This window comes from Manis javanica, chromosome 15 (genome assembly GCF_040802235.1).
Source record: "Manis javanica isolate MJ-LG chromosome 15, MJ_LKY, whole genome shotgun sequence".
NCBI lineage: Eukaryota > Metazoa > Chordata > Mammalia > Pholidota > Manidae > Manis > Manis javanica.
Genome location: NC_133170.1, coordinates 26,021,126 through 26,047,035, shown reverse-complemented (window position 1 = coordinate 26,047,035; position 25,910 = coordinate 26,021,126). Strand labels below are relative to the sequence as shown.

Genomic DNA, 25,910 nt, shown 5'->3' with positions numbered 1-25,910 from the left:
TCGCTCCACTCCCACTTCCTGAGCCCGGCTCTGGAGCCCTGGAGGCCAGGCCAGGCCCGAGGCTCCAGCCCCCCAGGGCGCATCAGCCAGTCCCGTCCCAGCCCCTGGGCCCGGGAGGCTGCTGCCACCACGGCAGGACGTCCAGGCCTCCCACCCTCCTCGCAGGCCTCCACCCCTCTGGTCGACGGGCTGCCTGGTCGCCATGCGCCTGCCGAGGGCTGCCTCCTCCTGCGGCCTGGCCTGGGGGCCACTCATACTGGGCCTCTGCGGGCTCCTGGCAGCCTCCCAGCCCCGACTGGTGAGGGAGGGGCCATGTAGGTGGGTGGGGCAGGCTTGGGGAGGGAAGATGGGTCTGGGCAGTCCTCTGGCTAGTCCCTCTGCCCTCCCCAGCATAATTCTACCCCCACCTCCATCTCCTCTGGAAGGTGCCTCCCTATCGCACGGATAACCAAACCTGCCGGGACCGGGAAGAAGAGTACTACGAGCCCAAGCATCAGGCCTGCTGCTCCCGCTGCCCCCCAGGTGAGAGGCAATGGCCGCAGAAGGCCTGGGACAGGGATGTGGGCTACAGGGCCCCCGGTCCACCTCACTGCCTCAGAGACAAGTTGGACACCATCTCCCCGGAAAATCAGATGTCAGAGACAGAGACACTGGCCATCCTTTGTGTGTGGGCCCCAAGTGGGGCAGGCCCAGGTCACGCAGCAAGAGCAGCGGTGAGGGCGGAAGCTCAGTCCCTGGACACTCCTGCCCCCCCCACTTTCTAGGCATGCACGTCTCATCCGAATGTAGCCGCAGCCAAGACACAGTTTGTGCCATGTGCCCTGAAAATTCCTACAACGAGCACTGGAACCATCTCTCCATCTGCCAGCTGTGCCGCCCCTGTGACCAGAGTGAGTGGTGATGTGCCCGGGGAGGGCTGGGACCTCCCAGAGCGCGGCTCCTCTGCTGAGCACTCCTGCCCCCCCATCAGTGCTGGGCTTCGAGGAGACTGCGCCTTGCACTAGCAAACAGAAAACCCAGTGCCGCTGCCAGCCAGGAATGTTCTGTGTCCTTTGGGACCCTGAGTGTGTACACTGCGAGCCACTCTCTAACTGCCCACCTGGCACAGAAGCCGAGCTCAAAGGTCAGAGGTCACCAAGAGCAGAGGGTAAGGGGGAGGCTGGGTGCTGCTGGTCTTGAATGGGGGCAGGGAGCATGGTACTGTGTCCTTGGGGAGCCCTCAGGTTCTGTTCTCCCTCCTATGAAAGGCTCACAGAAGGGACTGCTGAGGAATAGACCAGGGACTGGAATCAGGGGGTGCAGGGGCTCAGTAGGGGGAGCTCGGCAAGGGGGGCAGCCAGGAAGCGTGGGAGCCACAGAATGAGGCCGGTGGGCAGGAAGGGGGCCACCCAGTGGGTGTCAAGGAAATTTCCAGCTGGGTAAGAGCATCCCTTTGCCCACTCACCCTGGCCGGCCTTGCCTTTTTCCTGCCAGATGGAGCTGGGGAGGCTAACAGCAACTGTGTTCCCTGTAAAGCAGGGCACTTCCAGAACACCTCCTCCCCCAATGCCCACTGCCAGCCTCATACCCGGTGAGTGTGCCCCTACCACGTTGCTCCCGCCCTCCAAAGCCCCAGTTGTTGACAAATCACCCCCAGCACCATGCTCAGCTCTATGGGCTTGCCTCGCCACTTCCAGCCACATGCCTACCTGAGTGCAGCCTCTCTTTCCCCCACAGGTGTGAGGACCAGGGCCTGGTGGAAGCAGCTCCAGGAACTGCCCAGATGGACACCAGCTGCAGAAATCCACCAGAGCCCCCCGAGATGCCAGGTGAGGGGTCAGGGCTGAGGGGCTTGGGGAGGGAGGGTCTGGGAAAATGCCTTAACTCCTCCCATCCAAAAAATAGGGAAAAGATGACTGCTTCCCTCTCAGAACTGGGGCAAGAAGAAATGCTCCTAAAAGAGAAATATGAGTAACCCTAGACCAGTTTACACACATACACACACACTTCTAAAGTTATGCATTATACAGGACCCCAGGGAACACCCCCTCACTGACAGGTAACTGTAGCTGATATCACTGTCATCATTTTGGACACGCTACCATCATGTAATCCATTTGCTAGACTGAACCCCTCTTTATTAGATAATACACTTTCATTGTTCGATGATTCCACATTCGACTCTTTCTTGTTTTTTTTCTGTGGAGTTATTCTTCCTAGCCTAATAGACAATTACTGGATATTTCTAATGACTGCAATCATTATCCATGGGGAGAGAGTTTATTAACTTTTTTAAATGACCAAATATTTATATAATAGCTTCCATTTATTGAGAAGCAGTGTGCCAGGCACTCTGCGAACACTTGACATTCACCAACGCGTTTAGTCCTCTTGATGACCCTGTAGAGCAGTTCTCTCATCCTCACTGATGAGGGACACGAAACTGATGCTCAGAGAGGTTATGTGGCTTGCCCAAGATCACCCGCGTGGCAGCTGGTGTTATGAGGACCTGTCCTCAGGTCTTTCTTACTCCAAAGCTGGTGCCATGAGGCATGCACACTGCACAAAATGAGAAAATTTAGATAAAACTAAAATTCATCCACAGGACACTCACCTGGCATATCTGCTCTTAAATTTTGAATAGGTTCTGCCAGATGTGTTTCTGTGTATGTCTGTATGTATCTTTTCTTTTTCTAAAAGTAAAGTCATTTGAATATTTTATAACCTGATTCTTCTTTCAACTATGTCATACATTTTTTTCCATATCCTTTTATTACTTTTAAACTATATATCAAATACAGTTGGCATTTTAGAGCTGGAATCTGAGTGAGTATGTGAGCAACCCCCTCATTTGAAATTACTTAAAAACTCATACCACTGGGCTGGAACCCAGGAATCCAAGACTCCAGATCCAGTTTTTTCCCAGGTCTCCCATTCTGCCCTTCCTTAAGCCACAGATTTAGGTGGGCCAGAAAAGGCAAACTCCAGTATGCAAATGTTCAAGCTTTACTGCCTGTCCTCAAGCACATGTGATGGGCACTGTAGGCTCCGTGCTAGCAATGGCCACGCTCAGGCCCGTGAAAGGACGTATCATCCTGAGACGCCGAATTCCCAGCCTCCCTTTTTGTTCCCCTCCTGGAACCGGCAGCCCCTTCTTTCCCAGGCAGCCACAGGCAGAGTGGCTCCCCTCCTCCCCCAGCCCTGCAGACACCCCCACAAAGAGGGGCAATCTCTGCTCCTACAGTGGCCTCTGGTAAGACAGTCAAGTCCGCAGAAATGTGGCTCCACCCCGTGGCCTGAGTCTGCGCACAACCCGAAGTCCCACCCTCCCTGATCTGCCGCCCCCCTGCCACCTTCAGCCCTTGAAAACCAACTGCACAGACTCCCGTCCTCCCCACCCAAGATTGTCTCCGTCTTGGTCGTAGGTGGGTGGCCTCTTGCACCCCCCCAAACAACTCCATCCACCACACAGTTTCTCTTGGCTGTCAGGAGGCTCTCCCCAAGACTGGCCTAGTTCCTCTTCTCTGTAACCCAAGGGAAGCTTCTCTGATTTGGCCTTTAGGACCTGCAGGAGGGCTGCAGGAAAAGCAGCTCCCTCTTTTCTGTCTGGGTTGCCCAGAGAAGTGGAAAGCTGTTCCGTAACTCCCTTGCCCTCTGCCCTTCTCATCACCCGTGCTGTCTGCTGTCCAGCAGGAACCATGCTGGTGCTGGCCGTCCTGCTGCCTCTGGTCTCCTTCCTGTTCCTCACCACTGTGCTCGCCTGCACCTGGAAGAGCCACCCCTCTCTCTGCAGAAAGCTGGGTAGGAAGTAGCGTGATGCAGGCAGGGGTGCAGGCCCTGGATGGGTGGGGTGGGGATATTCAACTTGCCCAGTGCTGACCCTCAAGACTCCCAATGCCTGCCCCCAGCATAGACCTCACCTCCACCTGGGCCCCCACCCTGAGGCTGAAGAGAGGATAATGAAAACCTGTTCCTCTGGGACCCCAGGGTGGGCAGCAACACGCCATGGTGGGTGCAGAGGGTGGAAGCCTGCCAGCAGCCCTACATGCCTTCCATTTTGCGTTGCAGGATCCTTGCTCAAGAGGCGTCCAGAGGTAATGGGGAAGGCTGGGAAGGAGGCAAGGAGGGGCACGGGAGATAGGTGCACAAGGTGGGGCAGGCAGGCATCAACATCCATTTGCTCAGTCATTCGGCTAAGAATTTGAGATTGTCATGTGCCAGGCACTTGGCTAGAGCAGTGAACAACGTAAAGTATCTACCCTCCTGGAGTTACAGGCCAGTGGAGCAAGAAAAAGTTTAAACAAATATGTATCGGGTAATGAACATTTCTAAATAAAGCAGTTTTATAGTTGTATTTAGATAATTTCTAAATAAAGTAGGGGGACAGGGAGTGACAGTGGCCAAGGATATCAGAGTGGACAGAGAAGGCCTCTCTGATGAGCTGATCTATGAGCAGAGAGCTGAAGCAATGAGGGAGTGAGCCATTGGGACACCCGGGGGCACGTGCTTCAGGGGGCATCAAGGGCTGAGGCCTCCACGCAGGAGCGTCAAAGAGGAGGAGAGCCGGCGGAGCACAGGGTCCATGTGGGAATTAGGGAAGGTGTGTCTGAGGGCTACGTCACTGGTTGGTTCTCTGCCTCTGTCTTGCAGGGAGAGGAATCAAATATGGATCATGGCAGCTGGGAGCCCCCAAGGGTGAACCCACATTTCCCTGACCTGGTCGAGCCGCTTCTGCCCTTCTCTGGGGACATGCCCCCCGCCTTGGCTGGGCTCCCCACGACCCCAGTTTTGGAGGACGAGGTGCTACAGCAGCAGAGTCCTCTGAGCCAGGCCAGAGAGCTGGAGGCAGAGCTCCCAGAGCAAAATCAGGTGGCCCATGGTAAGCTTGGGGCAGGTGGCAGGGAGGGGAGTGGGTGGGGAAGGGCGGGTAGGGAGAGAGGGTGTGGGCCAGATACAAATGAAAAGACTGACATGGGGGCTGGGTAAAGACTCCCACAGCCAGCCAGAGTCCCAGCCAGAGAAGAGAGGAAGACTGGAAAACCCAGACACAGAAATGATGCAGAACTCAAGACACTAACAGCAAAGGGGAGCAGGGGCAGAGGAAAGGGGAGAAGGCAGAGGGACAAGGGCATTCGGGAAGCAGGGGTCTGATGCTAGCCACCCAGGCCTGTGTTCCTCAACAGTGTCCTCCCCCCCACCTTGGCCCCACTCACACTGCCTCTCTTCCCACAGGTACCAACGGTATTCATGTCACCGGCGGGTCTGTGACTGTCACTGGCAATATCTACATCTACAATGGGCCAGTGCTGGGGGGGTCCCAGGGCCCTGGAGACCCCCCTGCTGCCCCCGAGCCTCCATACCCTGTCCCTGAAGTGGGTGCCCCTGGCCCTCCCGGGCTCTCTACACCCTACCAGGAAGATGGCAAAGCTTGGCACCTGGCTGAGACAGAGACACTGGGGTGCCATGCCCTCTAACAGGGCCAAAGACCCTCTGTATCACCCATGCCTGATGGTGTCTGGGAAAAGCCAGGAGAGGGGAGGCGCAACATCCTCTTCTCCCTGAGGCTGCCCTACCCCCCACAGGATTGACAACGGGCCTGGGTAGGGCTCCTGAGAGGTACCCCAGGGGCCAGGCCTCAGACAGGTCTCCAAGAGCAGGGCCGGGCACTGGCTGGGCACAGTGTGCACCAGGGACTCTTACCATCACCTGAGCATGCCTGGGACTTCACTGCAGAGCCCCTGTGCACTGGGGCTGCAACAGCTCAGCGTCGGGCATGGACAGGGCATACCGAGCACATGCCACCCCCCGTGGCACTCCGCACCCTCGGCACAACACAGAGGGGTGCCAGCCACGTGGTCACTTGCTGGACAATGCTGGGACCTCTAATGGATTTGCACGGTGCTTGTGCCAAACTTCAGAGGGCCTGGGAGGGCCCACACTTCACGTGGCCTGAGGTGGACCCGATACCATGCAGGTGGAGCTACATGGAGGACCACCCTGCCCCTTCCCTCCCAGAGAGGACAGTGAGTCACTAAAAGCCAGGGAGAGGGGAGTTACTAGTAAAAGGGGGAGTTGTGGAGGGGGAAGAAAGTGGCAAGTATATTTATAAATTGTAGCCACATGCAAATAAAGAAGAGATTGAGCCTTAGATCATTTATTTCCTCGGGATTTAAATAGAAACATTATTCCACTTGAGCACTATCAAAGGCAAAGGTCAAAACACTAAAATACAATCCCACCCAGTTCTGTGATGGACTGGCAAATGTAACTCAGTAATAAAGATTGCAGCCAGCGGTTGCTGACAAGGTGCCAGGCCGTGTTCTGAGCTCTTTACAGTATTAACTTAAGTGATCCTCATAATGTCTCATGAGATACTACTGTTACTATTCTCATTTAACAAATGAGGAAACTGAGGCACAGAGAGGGTAAGTCACTTGCCCAATTCAGCTGCAAATGGCAAAGCTAGATTTGCAGCCAGTTAGTCCGACTCTAGAGGCATCCTGGGTAAAAATTTACATACCACCTCTGTACAGAATTTCTTTAACCAGCTAAAATGGGCTGGTTTTCTCAAATAATCAGACCCCCTGCATGTCCCACGGATAGTAAGTCTCAGCCAATGCTCACGTGTTCTGCCACAGTGCACAGTGAAAAAGTGTTCTGCAAGGTTGGCTGAAGAGAAAGATAGGCACTTTGACATAAGATGAGAAAGGCCAATTCACCTTCTGCTGGTGTAGAGATCTAAGCCTCCTTCATGCACACATGATTCCTACATTTTATTTTGTTTTTTGGTCTTATTATACTTTTTCCCAAGAGAACTTTAAGTGTTCTCAAGCTCTCTTCTTAATAACTGTTTGATCCCCAGAATTGATCTACCTTGCTGCCTGGTAGAGACCATACCATCCTAGCTGGAAGGACTGTGAGGTGAGCTACCAGCTGCCTGCACCTTCCATAAAAGGCCACCCTCGGGGTCTGATGTGAAGAACTCTGTTGCTGGGGCTCATCAACATGGTGTGGCTCCAGGGAGGACACGCCAGGAGTCCTCTGGTCCAACTGAGGATGGGTTCCTTAAGGCTGACCATGGATGTATTAGGTCCAACTTTCTTTCTGAGAAATAAATAATGGTGAGCTTACAGAGAGTCAAATCCTCCTGCTTTTGCAGGATACATCCACGCAATGTGAATACATAATAATTGTTCCAGTGTGTTTAGATAGAAAAACAAAAACAAAATATATAATTTTTCAACAAAATAAAAGAAGGCAAAATTTTTTAAAGAAATGGTCCTAAGGCCAAGTCCTAAGTGACACTAGTCACATTTAGGATTTTATCTGCCTGTCTGAATCTGCTCGGGTTGCATAAGATAGTACTGCCAATTGGGTAGCCATCAACAGAAAATTATTCTCCCACATTTCTGGGAGCTAGAAGTCCAAGACCAAAGGGTCGGCAGGCTTGGTCCCCTCCCCTGGGCTGGCTGATGGCTGTCGTCTCCTGTGTCTTCACATGGGCTTCCCTCCGTGTGTGTCTGTGTCCTGATCCCCTTTTCTTATAAGGACACCAGTCACATTGGATTGGGGCCCATTCCAATGGCCTTACTTTAATTATCTCTTTAAAGACCCTGTCTCCAAATATAATCACATTCTGAGTTACTAGGGGACGTATGGCTTTTGGGGACACAGTTCAGTCTAAACCACAGCCCATGCTTGTTTTGTCATAGGCTCCCAGACACATTAACAAAGCTTATGCTTCATAGTGAACCGAGCACCTGTCTAGACTGAAAGCGGATAGGAAGTCCAAGAGGACAGCCTCTTAATTACTCTTGTCAAAAGAGGGAATTAGATACAATAGGGGTTAATAATGGGATAATTCAGTCTGAATCCAGCTAGTCTCTTAATGTATTGTTTTCGAGAACGCTACTCCTTTACCACATGGAGGAGAAAACCAATACAGAGCCCGATGTCACCCTGGATGCGGGGAGGCCAGCGAGGAGGCAGAGGCAGATGGGTGTAACTGGGTATTGGGTCATAGCAGGGGGAGATGTAGGGTATGTTCTCCTGGGGTAACTGAGAATTTCAAAAATGGAGTGGTTCACACTGACCTCTGTGATGGACTCTTTCTGCTACCTGTCTGACAGACTTCTGCGCCTTTCCTAGGACAGATCCCCATTTCTGTGCCAGGGCAGAGATTCCATGGTCTCAGGAGGGAAGACCTTCCCCCTCTCCCAAGAGCCAGTGAACCTATTCCCCTTTGCCAGGAATTGGTTTAGGTTGGGCACGGGAGCCATTTCTGGCCAATGACATGTCCAGGGAAATCTTCCTCCACGGGACAAAGAGCATCATTAGGAGAAAGCTTCTGGCTTTCCTTGTCCCTTCTTTCTCATTTGGGAAATGTGTGTGTGAGGACATGATGGCTGTGCTGTGGCAGGCATCTTGCTATCATGAGGAAACAGCCATGGAGATAAAAAGCCAATCCTTTGAGGATGGAGGTGCTAGAAGAAAAGGAAAAACCTGGTTCATGAGGTATCATCGAACAGCTGAACCAATACTCAATAAGTGCCTATTTTGGGCTTCTTCCCATGAAAGAAAAATAGGAACATGCTATAGCTTTCTGTTTGTTGATTCCACTTGGGTCCCTCTGTGTATTTTAATGTTTTTTTTAAGTATAGATCTTGAGTATTTCTTGTTAAGTTCATTACTAGGTGTTTTATCTTTGTAAGCATTATACCTACAGTAGTTTTTCAGTTGGTTCTCTTAGGTCCTCACCTATAAATAATGTGAAATTAATCTCTGCTGTCTAATTTTTATACTTCTAATATATTTTAACCTGTCTAAACACATTGGCCGTACCTCCAGGACAATGTTAAATGGGCTGCTGTCTTGATCTTGATTTTAATGGGAACACTTTTAGCATTTTCCTATTAAGCAGGAGTTAAAATAGACCTATTTATTTTATTATGCTAAGGAGATATCCATCTCTTACTATTTCATTGATTTAAATTAACGGATATTAAATTTTTTTAGGAAAACACATGTCTTTTAAGCATCTGCAGAGGCAATTACACTATTTTCTCCTTAAATCTATCACTCTGATGAACTACATAAATCAGTGTCTTCCTACTCAACTATTTTTACCTTCCTGGAATAAACCACACTTGATCTTGGTGTTTTCTTCTAATGTACCTCTGGCATTCTGTTTGATTATATCTTATTTCAGATTTTTGTAAGTGAGCTAGGCCTATAATATTGGTCTGTTTTATACTCCTCATAGCTGAAGGCATTTCTGATACAACAGTCCATCCTAAAGAAATTATACCTTAGAGCTAATTTAGCTTAATATCTAAGACTGCCAACCTCTCCTCTCCCCCATCATTGACACATCTTTTATCCACACTTAGCTCATAGTTCTATGTTAAGAGATCTTCTATGTATCTGTTCAGTTTTAGGAAGTCATCATGAAGAGAGTTACATATTTCAAGTAGTATACTTCTGAGATCCTGAGATTACAGAGTGACCTTCAAAACACCTGTTTGATAAAGTAGCTTGTTCAGACAGGATGATTTATGCAGCAGCCATTCCAGGGCACAGGACCCCAAGAGACAATCATTGCCAAACCTGAGGCTTAAAGACTACCTTTGGGACTGGTCTTATTTACAAAAGCTCTATCAGTATTATCCAACAGAACTTTCTGGAATGATAAAAAATTATTATCTGTGCCATCCAATATGGTAGCCACCAGCCACATGTGGCTTATGAACACTTGAAGTGTGATTAATGTAATGGAGGAATTGAAATATTAATTTAATTTAATACATAAATTAAATTAAATTTAATACATAATACATAGTGGCCACCATCCTGGACATCACAACTCTAAGTGGTCTATGGAGATACCTGATTCAAGGAACCTGTGGCTTCTAACAGCTGGGAAGGCAAGTGTGATGGTAGAGAGAACTCAGGCATTGAGGTTTCCATTTGGTCATTAAATCTCAGCTATGTACCTACTGAGTACCTACTATGTGCTAAGCATTGTTCTAATCATTGAAGACACAGTGACAAAGTTCTTGCTCTCCTGAGATGAGGCAGATAATGAAAATAAATAAGGACAATAAGTATTATGATGAAAACTGAAATAGGGAAGGTGATAGAAACTATACAACTACTTTAGGTTGAGAGGTCATGGAAGTCCTTTTTGAGCTAACATCTGAGCTGAATAACCAGAAGGAACCAGTCCCGGGAAGGCTAAAAGGAAAAAATGTTCCGGACAGAGGGACCAGCTAGTGCAAAGGCCCTAGGAGCTTGGGACATGAGAGGAATTAGGAGTCTGCAAGTCTAGGCTAGAGTCTGGGGTGGGGAGAGGGGAAGTGGCTTCAGATGGGGGCAGAAAGTCAGATCACATAGGGCTTTGTAAGCCAAGGTGAGGAGTTTGGTGTAGTGAAGCCACTGGAAGTTTCAAGCAAGGAAGAGACACAATCTCCTTTCACATTAAAAAAAAAAAAAGCAATCTGGCTGCTCTATGGAGAATAGATATTGATGGATTAGTATCTATAGTAAGCTGATGGATAATGAATAAGAATGGAAGCAGAGAGATCAGTAGATGGCTATTGCAATAGGGAAATGGAAAAAGGTAGCCGGTTTGAGGAACTACCTTGGAGATGGAGTCAACAGGGTTTGGTGACAGGCTTGGGTCCCAGCTCATATTCTCTGGCCTCTCACTACTCATTTGTTAAGCTAACCCATGCCTCACTTTCATAATAAGCATTTAGTAAATGAGTATTTACTATGTACTGGGCATCTGAAAATACAAGTCAGACCAGCTACCTAACTTCCGGAAGCTTGAAAAGTAATTACAGTGAGATAAATACTATAAAGGAGAAACAACGTGTAGTCAGAAGCCTGATCTAAGCTTGAAGATCAGAAAATGCTTCCCTCTGGTGATTTAAGATGCTTCCTGAAGAATAATCAAGATTAGCTAAGTGAAGCAGGTGGGGAAGGAGAGCGATCCTAGTGGATGGAATGGTACATGCAAACGCCTTGTGATGTGAAGAATAATTTGGCTGGAGCCTGGAAATAGATGGAGCTAGAGAAGTTGGCAGGAAGCAGATCATTCAGACTTGTAAACGACAATAAGGATTTTTTTACTTCACCCTAAAAGCAATAGGAAACCACTCGTTTTTTCTCCCCATTGTAGTTTTTATTCTTTTTTATTTCACATGTTAAGTCATAACATACATACAGTAAAGTAGGCAAAGTGGACTAATCTTAAGTGTACAACACCCAAAAAGCAAATAACTGGATTAAAAAATAGGTGGAGGATATGAACATATTCCATATCTTAGGTCCAAGTTGCCATCTCAAAAGACAGAGAACACTTTCAGCGCCCTAGAAGAAGATGTCATGACCTTCCCCAATCAGTAATCCTTACTGCTTGGGTCTCAGTTTATATTCTAGGAGATATATATGCTATCTGAGATATACGCTATCTCCCGGAAATATCTGCTATTTGACTTATGACTTTTCCCTACCGATTAGTTTGGCCTAAACTTGAACTACATATAAATGGAATCATGTCATACCAACCTTTCTGTATCTAGCTTCTTTTGATCGTATCTTTGAGATGTATCCTTGTTGCTAGTATCAGTAGTTTGGTTTCTTTTTATAATTTTGCTGTGTGTTATTCTACTGTATGAATATACCTACATTTATTTCTCCATTCTCCTGGTTCTTTCCAACTTAAGGGTTGTTTTAAGCTTTCAGCAATTACAAATAAAGTTACTACGTTCTTGTACATGTCTTTTTATAAATAAATGATCTCATTTCTCTTGAGTATATACCTAGAAGTGGAACTGTGAAATCATAACATAGAAATATGTATTGTTTTAGTAAATACTGCTAACATGTTTCTAAAATGATGGAAGTAATTTAATATCAATGTGTGAGAGACATATTACTTCACATATTCATTTTCTTGCCTTATTACACCAGTTAGGACCTCCAGTATTGAAACTGTGCCTTGCAGGGTAGCAGTCACAGACAATTCTTATTTTGCAGAAAATGACTAGAAGCTTCCAAGCCCCTATCAGTCTCATCCCAGAAACCCATTAGATCTGGGTGGAACCGGTTGAGCCATCCAAAGCATGTGCAGGCCCAAATCACTGTGCAGCTAATTACCTAATACATAAAACATGGTCATCAACAGGCATCAGAGGATGTGGAAATCACTGTGGGATGGAGAAACTTGAATAGGAACTCCCACAGTCAATCCCACTTCACCACACCTTAAAAACCTCTCTTGCTGATGGGCAAGGAGACATATAGGAATGAGCTTGCCTCCTGTCTCCTTGCTCAGTCACCTTGCAGTAAAGCTCTTTCCTTTCGCAAAAGCTGGTGTCCCATGCTTGGCTTATAGTGCTCACTGGGCAGCAGACACTTGTCTGTATGGTATAATACTGAATTGTAGTTCTGGCCACAGACTCCTTATAGCAAAATGATCATACCTGTCAGAGCATTATAGTTGGTGTTGCATTTATACAATAAATAGAGCAAAAGTACCAATAAGAATATGCTTAACATTTGAAGAAGCCAGTGTGGAGTAGGGACTGATGAAAAGAAACAACTAATATGTTCTATAAGTCTATTACATACATTTTATATTCTTATACTAATTTGATTACTCTCCCCTTCCCCTTGATCTATTGCTATTTGTACCTTACCATAAGCTTGTGCAGAACTATTTAGCATAAAAATCAGCTTTGGCAATCAGACAACACAAAGAAATAAAAGGCATCCAGATTGGTAAGGAAGAAGTTAAACTATCATTTCAGATGACATGATATTGTGCATAAAAAATCCTAAAGAATCCACCCCAAAACTACTAGAACTAATAGCTGAATTCAGCAAAGTTGCAATATACAAAATTAATACACAGAAATCTGTTGCATTCTTATATACTAATGATGAACTATCAGAAAGAGAAATCAGGAAAACAATTCCATTTGCAATTGCATCAGAAAAAATAAAATACCTAGACACTTCTCCAAAGAAGAAATTCAGATAGCCAACAGACACATGAAAAGATGCTCTATATTGCTAATCATCAGAGAAATGCAAACTAAAACCACAATGGGATATCACCTCACACCACTTAGGATGGCCACTATCCAAAAGACAAACAACAACAAATGTTGGCAAGGATGTGGAGAAAAGGGAACCCTCCTGCACTGCTAGTGGGAATGTAAAATAGTTCAACCGTTGTGGAAAGCAGTATGGAGGTTCCTCAAAAAACTATACCATTTGACCCAGGAATTCCATTCCTAGGAATTTACTCGAAGAATGCAGGAGCCGAGATTCGAAAAAACATATGCATCCCTATGTTTATCGCAGGACTATTTACAATAGCCAAGAAATGGAAACAACCTAAGTGTCCATCAGTAGATGAATGGATAAAGAAGATGTGGTACATATACACAATGGAATATTATTCAGCCATAAGAACAAAACAAATCCTACCATTTGCAACATGGATGGAGCTAGAGGGTATTATGCTCAGTGAAATAAGCCAGGCAGAGAAAGACAAATATCAAATGATTTCACTCATCTGTGGAGTGTAAGAACAAAGCAAAAACTGAAGGAACAAAACAGCAGCAGAATCACAGAACCCAAGAATGGACTAACAGTTACCAAAGGGAAAGGGACTGGGGAGGATGGGTGGGAAAGGAGGGATAAGGGGGAAAAAGGGGCATTATGATTAGCACACATAATGTAGTGGTGGGGGGGTACAAGAGAAAGGCAGTATATACAGAGAAGACAAGTAATGATTCTATAGCATCTTACTACGCTGATGGACAGTGACTGCAATGGGGTATGTGGGGGGGGACTTGATAATAGGGGGAGTCTAGTGACCATAATGTTATTCAAGTAATTGTACATTAATGATATCAAAATAAAAAATAAAAATAAATCAATAAAGAATAAAACACCTAGGAATACACCTAACCAGGGAGGTGAAAGACCTATACCATGAAAACTATAAGACACTCATGAAAGAAATTAAAGAAGATACCAATAAATGGAAATACATCCCATGCTCATGGATAGGAAGAATTAATACTGTGAAAATGGCTATCATGCCTAAAGCAATCTACAGATTCAATGAAATCCCTATCAAAATATCAACAGCATTCTTCAATGAACCAGAGTTCATTCTTCAATGAAACAGTTCTAAAATTAATATGGAACCACAGAAGACCCCGAATAGCCAAAGCAATCCTGAGAAGGAAGAATAAAGCTGGAGGGATTATGCTCCCCAACTTCAAGCTCTACCATAAAACCACAGTAATCAAAACAATTTGGTACTGGCACAAGAACAGACCCACAGATCAATGGAACAGAATAGAGAGCCCAGATATAAATCCAAGCAAATATGGTGAGTTAATATACAATAAAGGAGCCATGGACATACAATGGGGAAATGACTGCCTCTTCAACAAATGGTGTTGGCAAAAGTGGACAGCTACATGTAAAAGAATGAAACTGGATTACTGTCTAACTCCATACACAAAAGTAAACTCTAAATGGATAAAAGACCTGAATGTAAGTCATGAAACTATGAAACTCTTGGAAGAAAACACAGGCAAAAATCCCTTAATATAAACATGAGCAACTTTTTCCTGAACACATCTCCATGGGCAAGGGAAACAAAAGCAAAAATGAACACATGGGACTACATCAAACTAAAAAGCTTCTGTACAGCAAAGGACACCATCAGTAGAACAAAAAGGCATCCTATAGTATGGGAGAATATATTTGTAAATGACATATCCAACAAGGGGTTAACATCCAAAATGTAAAGAACTCACAAGCTCAACACCCAAAAAGCAAATAACCCAATTAAAAAATGGGCGGAGGATATGAACAGACAATTCTCCAAAGAAGAAATTCAGATGGCCAACAGGCACATGAAAAGATGCTCCACATCGCTAATTATCAGGGAAATGCAAATTAAAACCACAATGAGTTATCACTTCACACCAGTTAGGATGGCTAACACCCAAAAGACAAGGGACAACAAGTGCTGGCAAGGATGTGGAGAAAGGGGAACTCTCCTATACTGCTCGTACAAATGTAAATTAGTTCAACCATGTGGAAAGCAATATGGAGGTTCCTCAAAAAACTCAAAATAGAAATACCATTTGACCCAGGAATTCCACTCCTAGGAATTTACCCAAAGGGAACAAGATCTCAAATTCAAAAAGACATATGCACCCCTATGTTTATCGCAGCACTATTTACTTATAATAGCCAAGATATGGAAGTGTCCATCAATAGATGAATGGATAAAGAAGATGTGGTACATATACACAATGGAATATTATTCAGCCATAAGAAGGAAATAAATCCTACCATTTGCAGGAACATGGATGGAGCTAGAGGGTATTAGGCTCAGTGAAATAAGCCAGGCAGTGAAAGACAAGTACCAAATGATTTCCCTCATTTGTGGAGTATAACAATGAAGCAAAACTGAAAGAACAAAATAGCAGCAGACTAGCGGTTACCAAAGGGGAGGGGTATTATGATTGGTACACATGGTGTGGGGGAGTCACAGAGAAGACAATGTAGCACAGAGAAGACAAGTAGTGACTCGGTGGCATCTTACTATGCTGATGGACAGTGACTTCAATGGGGCGTGGGAGGGGATTTGATAACATGGGTGAATGTAGAACCACAATGTTTTTCATGTGAAACCTTCCTAAGAGTGTATATCAATGATACCTTAATAAAAAAAATTAAAATAAAAAAATAGTTTATAATAAAGTCCTGTCCCAGACTTCTGAAAAAACAAAACAAAAACAAATCAGCTGATGGCTAGCGAGATCCAGTTCTTCCTCAGGCCAGTCGATTTCCATAGGTATTACATCCTGAGGAAGCCTTAATACCATCTCCCAATACATTCGATCATCAATATCAGAATTATCATAATACTTATTTACATGAGGTAATTGAATCTTACCAACAGCACCAGGATCACTGTGGTATGACCACAGTACAATTCAGTTTCATTGCAAAACAAATCAGTGAGAATTACAGAGGTATCCACTTTGCCTTCCCAACAGAATCTGCCTTGGCCCATGTACCAGATATTATTGAGAACAGGTATCATTACAATTGACCATGACTCACTTATTTCTGGGTTCCAAGTTAATTGAAAACAAAGCCAATCACCCTACTTCATCTCACAGGCTTCTGTCAGACTGGTTTCCATTCCATAAGAGGTATTTGGACTAGTTCCTATCCCTACTAACTATTCTATAAGATATGTCTTATTTTGACCTATTCTGGGGTGAGCCCAGTGCCCCCAGAGACTTCCATAAGATCACAGGGCCGTGAGCTCTCTGTGGGTGTGTCTACTGAGCCTCAACAGCTAGGACCAAGGGCCATTGGCCCGTGGCCACATTAACCTCCATCTGTATTAAAATAGTCAAGATCCCTGTTGGTCAGGCTTCAGGCCCTTTCCTCACTCTGGGCTCTAGTATCATCCAGCACTTTGTTGAGCCTGCCTCACCCACTTTGCTGAAGCCTCATCTTTCCAGGCTGACTCCCAACATTTGCCTTTCTCCTAAAGAGAACTCCCTCTAATCGGCCTACTGGAGTTAATAAATGTTTTCCTCTGAATGTGCACTGCATTAAAAGCAAATTCCATTTGTCCCAGGATACCTATTGCCCCTAAGGCCCTTTGCTGTCGGTGGCCCAGTGTTGTTTAATCCACCTGCATGTTGTTGGCATTGCATACAAGTGGCCCAAGTGCAGTTAGAATACATGTTTTGTACCCAAAAATGCTGGGTCCCCAGACTGGGGTTAGATAAGTGGCAGTCAGACCAGGATGTAACGTGGTTTGAGATGCCACAAGGCCTCCCACGGGCTTTCTTGTCTCAGTGTGGAGCCATTGTCCAGGGGAACTCAATCCACCATTTGATGCCTCCACTTTAATACCATCAGGGCCCATTGTTTTCCCTATTTTGCTTAATAGCCTCCCATCCACAAAAACAAGGATAGGTTTTTGTGCACAGCACCCTATGGCATGGTAGGCATGCCACCATTATATTGTGTTGATTATAACCAGGGATCTTTCTTAGAATTTGATCATCAAGATTTATAGTTACAAAGATGTCAGTCTGCTGGGAGCTGTACGCCACGCTGTCTGAAGTCCCAGTAGGAAGCAGTTTTCAGAAATTCCTTCCCCAGTGACATCCTTTGTAATAGATACAGCCTGAAAAACAGGAGTTAAAAGATACTGGCACATTACTAGAGCTCCATTTAGTCATTAACAGTTGGTCTAGTTCACCACCATATCATATGAGCACAATGTCTTCCTGAGAAATGCCCACTCAGGTTTGCAGGCTGCCATTTGGACTTGTCAGTGTCAATCTAAATAAAGGAGGTAAACTGGGGCAAGGTGAAATTATGAGAAACTGCATTTATTCTGGAATAGCACAGGAATTGCAATTTAGGAAATGCATTCTATAGCAAGCCACAGGCAAGTCCATTGAAGGTTTAGGGGGGCTGTATTTATGGGCAAGGAGTGCAAAGGCAGGGAAGCCCAGCCAGAGTCAAAGCTGTTAAGTTCACTGGCCTGAGGATGGAAGAGCTTCTTGGGAGATGTTCATCACTGGCCAGAAGATAAGTCTCAGTCTTCTGTAAATCAGGCTTTTAATAGAAGACAGTCCCTCTCTTGTTAAGTTTCATTCTTCTGAGGGCACATGCGTGAGATTCTCCATTTCATAGCTTCTTGTACCGTTTTAGATTGAAATCCTTTCATATCAGGTTACAGAAGGAGCGGCTGTCCCAGCAAACACATAGCTTCGCCCTTTCCGGGCGTCTGGTGTAAGTCCGCTAAGACAGAGCATTAATCTCTAGTTCTGAGTCTCTCTCAAGGTAGCAATATTATATTGGATTCCCCTTATTGATTAACCCACTTACTCATGCCTTACCCTCAGCTCTGATTTCTCCTTCTCTCCACTTATTTTCACCCAGACTTTTCCACGTTTGGTCCACCCAGAGGTTCGGCCACAGTGCTGTTTCAGATTGCTGGCAGCAAGGCTAGTCTAGCAAGTGCCTCCCCATCAGTCCACGCCCACTTATATAGGGAAGTGGGACACAGGGACAGAACTAGGGGACTCTCTTGACCACGAGGCAACCCAGCAGCATTCCCTGTTAACCCCAACTTCGCCAGATGCGGTGAAGGCACTGTCCACCCTATCAGGCCCTTAGGAATTCTGGCTTAACGGCCTAAAGGTATAGTTATAGTTTCTTGTTTAGGAATCACCCCTGCTTCTGGCACAGTTGTATGCCTGGTCCTGGGATCACTGCATCCCATCACAGGAAAGTTGCAGTGATGTGGGAAAGGACTGTGGAGTGGCTCCAGCATCCTCCCCCACCCCTCTCCCCGACGTCCCCCAGGAAGCTGGAGGAATCTGTCTACTCCTCCTTAGCCCCCTTACACTGAGTGAGAGCAGACACCCAGGAAGGCGTGTAAGCTGCCCCTCATGCCTTTCTCTCCCCACATTTTAGGCAGCAAATATTTCTACTACATGTTCCAGTTCTCTCCTAGACCTCAATTACCCTAAGGATGATTCACAATGTGATTTGTTCATTCACTGTCATGCCACTTGGTCCACTGCTGGACACTATGGGCTGTAAAGTGTGTCCCTTGGTCTGAAGAAATGTAACTCAGCAACCCTAATTGATGCAGTATCCTCTGGATTGATCCTTTAATAACATTTTGAGCGTTTGCATTTACCACAGACACCAAGTAGGCAAAGCCTAGTCTACAGTAAGTGTCTGTTCCTATTGGGACACATTTATAGTCCCCTGGGACTACTGGCATTGGTCTAATGTAATCCATGTGCCAGCTATGTGCAGGGCCTTCCCCCGGGGAATCTTCTCCAGAGCCATCTGCAGTCTCTGTCTCTCTTGTCACAGACTAGTTCTTGTTGGCATTTCGTGCCTCACAGAGTGCAAGAGGACTATGTCTAGATTCAGCCCTCCTCTGCATACCCCATGTCCACTCATGTCATGGACACAGATGGCCACTTCCCAGATGGTTCCAATCACCTTCTGAATCCGGAAGGGGGTTCTTCTGATGGACATCAACATGTACTATTTTAATGCACCCTTTAAATTATCGGAGTGACTTCCACAGGGCCACAGCCCGTACAGGCATCCCCTTAATAGTCCAGCTTTCCACTGCCTGTGTACCTTCATCATACAGTCATCCTATTGGCTATGGCGGCTCATGAGTCTAAAAACCCAAACACAGGGCTTTTTGCCATTGTTCAATTCTTTCTACAGTGCTAGAAAACGGCCGCAATTCAGCCTACTGGGAGACAACCTTCCCTTCAGTCTTTCTGACAGTCTCAATGGGGTGGCTTTCCAAACAGGATACTGTCCATTCATCCTGGAACTACCATCAATTTGCATCCAAATTTTTACTTAATTCCATCAACCACTGCATCACATATCCTGCTGACCTCATCTTAGCCCCTTCTTAAGACTCACCAACAGGTTTTGGAATCACAGTGCATTGGGCTACTGGGTGAAGGAGTCTCAGAAAAGTCTCTGCCCCCACCCCACCCCCAGCCATTTTACCCACACATGGCTTTGGGTCCTCAGCTAGGGGTGGGACCAAGATGACCTTGGCCTCTGAGTCAGTCTTTACCTCGATTAAGCCGTCTAACCACTGCCCCACACGTTTCTCATTGTAATTTTTGCCTTCTCACTTTTTAAACTCTTACAAACTAGAATAAAGGAAAAATACTTATTTGGGGCTTTTTCATGTTGGGGAACCAAGAAGGCATCCCACTGGTTCATCCAACCTTCAGTGAGGTTGTATCAACACCTTTGTATCACTGTCAATGTCTGCCATCATCATTCAGTGCATTTCTCAATAACCATCTAAAAACTTCTACCCGGCAGGGACAGTCCCTTGATGCTCCCGTATGTCACTCCCCATTTTCTTGTCATTACTTTAATAGTCTTGGTATCGGTGAGAACCATACAGGGAAGCTGGGACAGCAAATCTGACAGGGCTTCTGGGAATTACTGTTCAGTTTTGCAGCAGTAAGTTTACATGAGGTGCCCATAAAAAGGGGCCCTTTTACCTAACCTGGGTAATGGGCATATTCACAGACAAACATCCTGGTCATCATAAAGCCACTCCCACATGGCTTGCATATGAAGCATATCAGCTGCTTCATCTGGGGTGTTCCACGTGGTGTTTACAGGGGGAATGGGGTGGTCCCTCTTCTCAGGGTAAACACATGTGAACGGTGACTTTTATCCAGCCCAGCAGGCTGGTTGCTCCCTCAGGAATGATCTCCAGGGCAGTGGTGGGCCATGTAGAGCCATCTGTGACTGTTCTGTAGTAAGCTGCAGTACTGCATCGGCCCAAACAGGCCCTCTACTGAGATAGCAATCTATAGGACAAGAGGATTCCTTCTCAGCACACCCCTTGGTTTCCAGTTTCCTGGTTTTGTCCTCCCCGAGTCTGACTACCTTCTTGTTAAGCGGAGGCCTTAGAGGTACTTCCTGTTGTCCTGGCATAATTTTTCCCTGTGCAGATGGCTTCAAGGCCAAAAGTCAGCCCCACTGCCTGTAGGCTTGGCCCAGCATGGAGAGCCATCGCAGCACTCCTTTCACTTTCACTTAAGCTATCACAGCTAACGAGAACCGAGGGGCTGTGTATTAAGCACCCTTATTACATTGCATTTCCTTACATGTCCAGTGAGCCAACCCCTCAGGAATGGAGTCTACCACCTTTCCTAAATTCCACATGTAACTGGTCACGTCACAGCTGCAGTTTCAGACCGTGAGGGACTAGGGAGCTACACAGGAATCAAAGGTTCCTCACCCACCAACTCCTCTCCGTTCATACTCTCTCATCCCAAGCTACATGTTCCCATGAGTCAAGGCTGTTTCAGCAAAGCCTACTTCTCTGTCACCAATTAATAGGACCTGTTTCTACTCACACCACTTCTGACACCAAACGTGTGCATTTTCCACACCAAGAAATTATCCAGTTCTCTGCGGATATCAGTTCATTGTGACCTATGGTTTAATTCAGTTTTGACACTACCTAGAGTCAGCAGGTTACCCACTTCTGTCCAACTTGGCTGCAAATCAGAGGTTCCCAAGATCCCCTCTTCAGGGTGTGATAATTTGCTGTAAGGGTTTATAGAACCCAGGGAAACACTTTACTTGCTATCACAGGATTATTATAAAGGATACAAATGAGCAGCCAGGTGAAGAGGTACATAAGACCAGGTCTGGAAGGGTCCAGAGCACCAGAGCTTCTGTCCCCACAGAGCTGGGGGTATACCACCCTCCTAGCTTGTGGATGCATTCACCAACTTGGAAGTTCTCTGATTCTTTTTGTTCAAGTTTAAGGATGTCATGTGGAGGCTTCATCATTGGAAGCATCTTCGATTATTAACTCAATCTCTAGCCCATCTCCTCTTCTTGAAGGATGGATGGGTTCCAAGAAGTTCCAAGCTTCTAACCGTGGCTTAGTCTTTCTGGTGACCAGTTCCATGCTGAAGGTATCCGGGACCCTACCAAGAGTGACCTCCTTAAAACAAAGGCACTCCTGTCACCCAGGAAGTTCCAGGGGTTCTAGGAACCCTGTGTCAGGAACCAGGGTCAAAGACTAAACATTAGAACAAAAGATGTTCCTATCAGCCCTATCATTCATCAGATTGCAAGGGTTTTAGTAGTTCTGTGTCAAGAACCTCAGGCAGAGAAAGTACACATTTCTTTTTATGTCACAGGAGAGGTGAGAGAGGGCATCCTTACCTCAGTCCTGATCTTCATTCAGTATCTCACCATTAGGCATCATGTTATCTGTAAGATATTCTTTACTGGGTTAAGCAAGTTGCCCTTTTCTGAATTGCTGAAAGTTTTTATCACAAATGAAGGTTGAATTTTGTCAGTTGCTTTTTCAGAATTTATTGAGATAATCATGTGGTTTTTCCTATTTGGTCTGTTAATATGATATATTACATTGATTGATTTTTAAATATGTAATCAACCTTGCATTCATGGGATAAATTTCATTTGGTCATGATATATCATCCTTTTTATGTGTTACTGGATTTGATTTGCTGATATTCCATTGATGAATTCTGCATCTATGTTCTTGAGGAATTTTGGTCTCTGTAGTTTCCTTTTCTTGTAATATCTCTGCCTGGTTTTGGTATTATGGCAATGCTAGTTCTATCAAATTATCTAGGAAGCATTCCTTTTTCTATTTTCAAGAGACTATGTAGAATTGGTGTTCTTTCTTAGGTGTTTGGTATAATTTATTGGTGATTTAATCTCAGCCTGAAGCTTGTTTATTGGAAGGTTTTTAATAACAAATTCAATTTCTTTCAGATACCTATTTCCCCATGAATTAGTTTTGGTAGTTTGTGTCTTTCAAGAAATCAATCTATTTCATCTAAGTTATGGAATTCATGGCCATAAGGCTGTTCTTGGTATTCCTTTATTATATCTGTGTGGTCAGTGCTGATGGCTCCTCTTTCTTTGCAGTTACTGGTCATTTTTGTCTTCTCTTTTTCTCTCCTCTCTTTTTCTCCCCCTTAGTCATCCTGGCTAGAGGTTAATCAAGTTTACCAGTCTTTCAAAGAACCATTTTTTTGTTTGTTTTTCTCTGTTGTTTTTTATTACACTGCTTTCTACCCTAATCTTTCCTTCTGTCGGCTTTTAATTTGCTCTTCTTTTTCTTATGGTGAAACTTAATTGATTTTAGGTTTTCTTTTCTAATATATGTGTTTAATGCTATAAATTTTCCTCAAAACACTGCTCTAGCTACATTCCACAAATTTTCAATATGGTATGTCTTCATTTTCATTTTTATTCAAAGACTTCCTCCTTGACCCATAAGAGATTTAGAAATGTGTGGTTTAGCTTCCAAATACCTGGGGACTTTCCAGATATTCTTTTGTGATTCCATTATGATCTGAGAAGATGCTTTGTATGATTATTTTATTTTATTTTATTTTTATTTTTTATTTTTTATTTTTTATTGATCAAATGGTTGTTAACAACAATAAAATTCTGTATAGGGTACTCAATGCACAATCATTTGATTATTTTATTTTAAATGTGTTGTGTTAAGGTTTGTTTTGTGGTCCAGGATATGTTCTAACTTGGTCAATGTTACATGTGCTTTTGAGAAAAATATACATTTTGCTGTTGTGGGGTAGAGTATTCTGTAAATGTCAATTAGGTCAAGTTGGTTGATAGACTACTCAGGTATCTATATCCTTACTGATTATCTGCCTACCTGTTCTATCAATTACTGAGAGAGGAGTGTTGAAGTTTCTGTTAAAATCATGAATTTTTGTATTTCTCCTTTGGGTCTATTAGTTTTTCCCCCTATTGTTAGGTTCATACACGTTTAAGATTATTATGTCTTCTTGAAGAAATGATCCCTTTATTAATATATTATGTCTCCCTTTATCCCTGATCTGTTTTTGTTCTGAAGTCTACTTTATCCGAAATTAATATAGCCACTGCAACTTTCTTTTGGTTAGTGTTTTCGTGGTTAATTTTTCTCCATTCTCTTATTTTTAATCTATTGAACACTTTATATTTAAAATGAATTTCTGGTAAATAGCATAAAGTTGGATATTGCTTTCTATTCTAATCCAACTATCTCTGTCTTTTAACTAGTATGTTTAAACTATTCACACTTAAAGTGATTATTGGTAAAGTTGGATTAAAATATGCCATCTTATTTGCTGTTTTCTACTTGTTCCACTTACCCTTTGTTTTTGTTTCTTTTTTCCTCTTTTTCTACATTCCCTGGGTTTAACTATGCACTTTTTATTATCCCATTTTATCTCCACTACTGACTATTTTTATCTTTTTTAAACCTTTTTAGTGGTTGTCCTAGGGTTTAAAATATATATTTTTAAATTATCAAGTCCACCTTCAAATAGTATTATACAGCTGATCCTTGAACAACGTGGGGTTGGAGTGCCAACTCCCTTTGCAGCTGACTTTCCTATATTTGTTAATTTGTAAACTTTTAATTTGCCCTTCACTTGTGAGCTCTTTTTCCTGGACATAGATACAAATGTAAATATTTCTATGATGGAAGATGAACATTCCTTTCCTTCTGCCAGCCCTTTAGTGCGGGGGTTTCCACTCATCTAATCGGGAGGCAAGCTAGGTTTGAAGTCTGCTTTTGCTATGGTTACTGGCAGCTTCCTGGGGGCTTCAGGTTCCTCTAGTGATACTTTGCTTCTGTCCTCCCGTTGGGCTCTGCATGTTCCCTTTGTGCTATTTCCCAAAGAGTATCTGCCTCCTGCAGGCTCTCTCAGGTGCCTCCCCCTGCTGAGCTGACTGGATGCCTGTGATGTGACAGTGGGAGTGGAGGAGGTTGTGTGTGTTCCCCAGCGGCATGATTAAGCTGCAGTCTTAGGTGGACATCATGAATCCAGGTCTTGGGAGTGTGGCCTTTGCAAGTGTTCCTGCCTCTCCTCCAGATGTACTGCTGGGCCTAACAAGTGTTCCTGCCTCTCTCAAGGGAAGGGTTTACTTTTACCCATGTTCTCCTCTTTCAGTTTCAGTGAGTTTCCATCTACAGGTTTGGATGACTTTCCTCCTGCAGATTAAGGCTCATCCCAGAACAGGGAGTCGGGGGCTGGTGACAGTGGCTGCTGTCTGCTCCCTGCCACCCAGTCCGCACCACAGAGTTTGGGGGTGGGGGACTTTCTCAGAGTCCTCTGCTCTTTCCTCTTTCTTCCTGTGGTGACTGGTGGTGTTCCTGAAGCAAAACCCTGAAAGACAGTGCAAACCTCGCTATGCCTGCAGCTCCCAGTGGCTCCACACTCTCAATAACCCATATTAGATCTTTATTAGTTTTTAAACTTTTTCTAGTTTAATGCTTTCTCAAGTAAGCAAATACTCAGGTCCTATGTCTCCCTGTAAGTGCCTATCTCTCTCTAGATTCCAGGTTTATTGTGCTATGACCTCGATTCTCCGATGAAATCAAGAAAAGTCACTCATGAGAAGTTTTTCCCACTATTTTCTTGTACAGATGGGAGCAACACTCTTGCTAGCATTTTGTTTCCGTCAGAAGTCCACTAAAGGGTTTTAAGCCGAGGAATGAAATGATCAGATATGCAACTATGAAATGCTACTCTGACTACAATGGGAGAAATGGATTAGGCAATAGCAAGAGAGGAAGGGTGTGGAGATACCAGGAGGACCTGCTAGTCATGAGGGAGCTGACAGTCACCTGGGCAAAGCTGGTGGCAGTGGGCTGAAAAGAAGATGGACTCCAGAGCTATTTGGGAATGAGAATAAACAGCACTTGCTAACTGAGTGGGTATGGGAAGCAAGGGAGAGGGAGGAGAGAAGGGAGATGCCAGATTTCTGGCCTGAGTAACTGAATGGGTCATGATGTCATTTATTGAACTAGAAAATTATGAAGGGTTAATAAATTTGACCACATTAAAATGTAAAACTTCTGTCTATCGAAAGACACTATAAACAAAGGACAGACTGGGAGAAGTTATTTACAACTCATTTAACTGGTAAAGAATTACTATCCAGAATGTTAACAAAACAAACCACACGTCAGTAAGAAAAAGACAATCTAACAGAAAAACAGGCAAAGAATATGAGCCAGCAACCCACTAGCGAAGAAAACCAAAGCCAAAACAGGTTTTTGAAAAGATATTCAACCTCACTAGAAGTCATGAAAATACGTATGAAAATAACAAGATACTATTTCACACATAGCAGATTTAGCAAAAATTAAGAAATGTGATAAAATCAGGAACTGGCAAGGATTTGGAGCAACCACAGCTTTCATGCATTGTTAAGGGGAATATAAATTTATATCATTTTGGACAGCAATTTGGCCATATCTTTCA

The 25,910-nt window shown here is 44.7% G+C and overlaps 2 protein-coding genes across 6 annotated transcripts in view; one reads left to right on the top strand and one right to left on the bottom strand.

Moving 5' to 3' along the window:
- The first annotated feature begins 44 nt into the window (after window positions 1-44).
- Window positions 45-6,127, top strand: LTBR (lymphotoxin beta receptor). Of its 5 annotated transcripts, none has more exons than XM_017645887.3 (10): window positions 45-298; window positions 426-522; window positions 765-890; window positions 971-1,123; window positions 1,474-1,570; window positions 1,717-1,808; window positions 3,673-3,780; window positions 4,048-4,073; window positions 4,630-4,858; window positions 5,212-6,127. In XM_017645887.3, the coding sequence occupies exons 1-10, from the start codon at window positions 203-205 to the stop codon at window positions 5,451-5,453; spliced, it is 1,266 nt and encodes a 421-aa protein (XP_017501376.3). In that variant the 5' UTR covers window positions 45-202; the 3' UTR covers window positions 5,454-6,127. The 5 variants fall into 5 exon arrangements, with proteins under 5 accessions (XP_017501376.3, XP_017501375.3, XP_017501374.3 ...); XM_017645886.3 differs by having other exon boundaries at window positions 3,670-3,780; XM_017645885.3 differs by having other exon boundaries at window positions 971-1,147.
- Window positions 2,480-25,910, bottom strand: part of VAMP1 (vesicle associated membrane protein 1) — an 84,386-nt gene continuing 60,955 nt past the window's right edge. Inside the window, exon 5 of the mRNA XM_037009049.1 lies at window positions 2,480-2,538. Within this exon, the coding sequence (XP_036864944.1) occupies window positions 2,495-2,538 (44 nt within the window). The 3' untranslated portion in view covers window positions 2,480-2,494. The remainder of the gene's footprint in view (window positions 2,539-25,910) is intronic.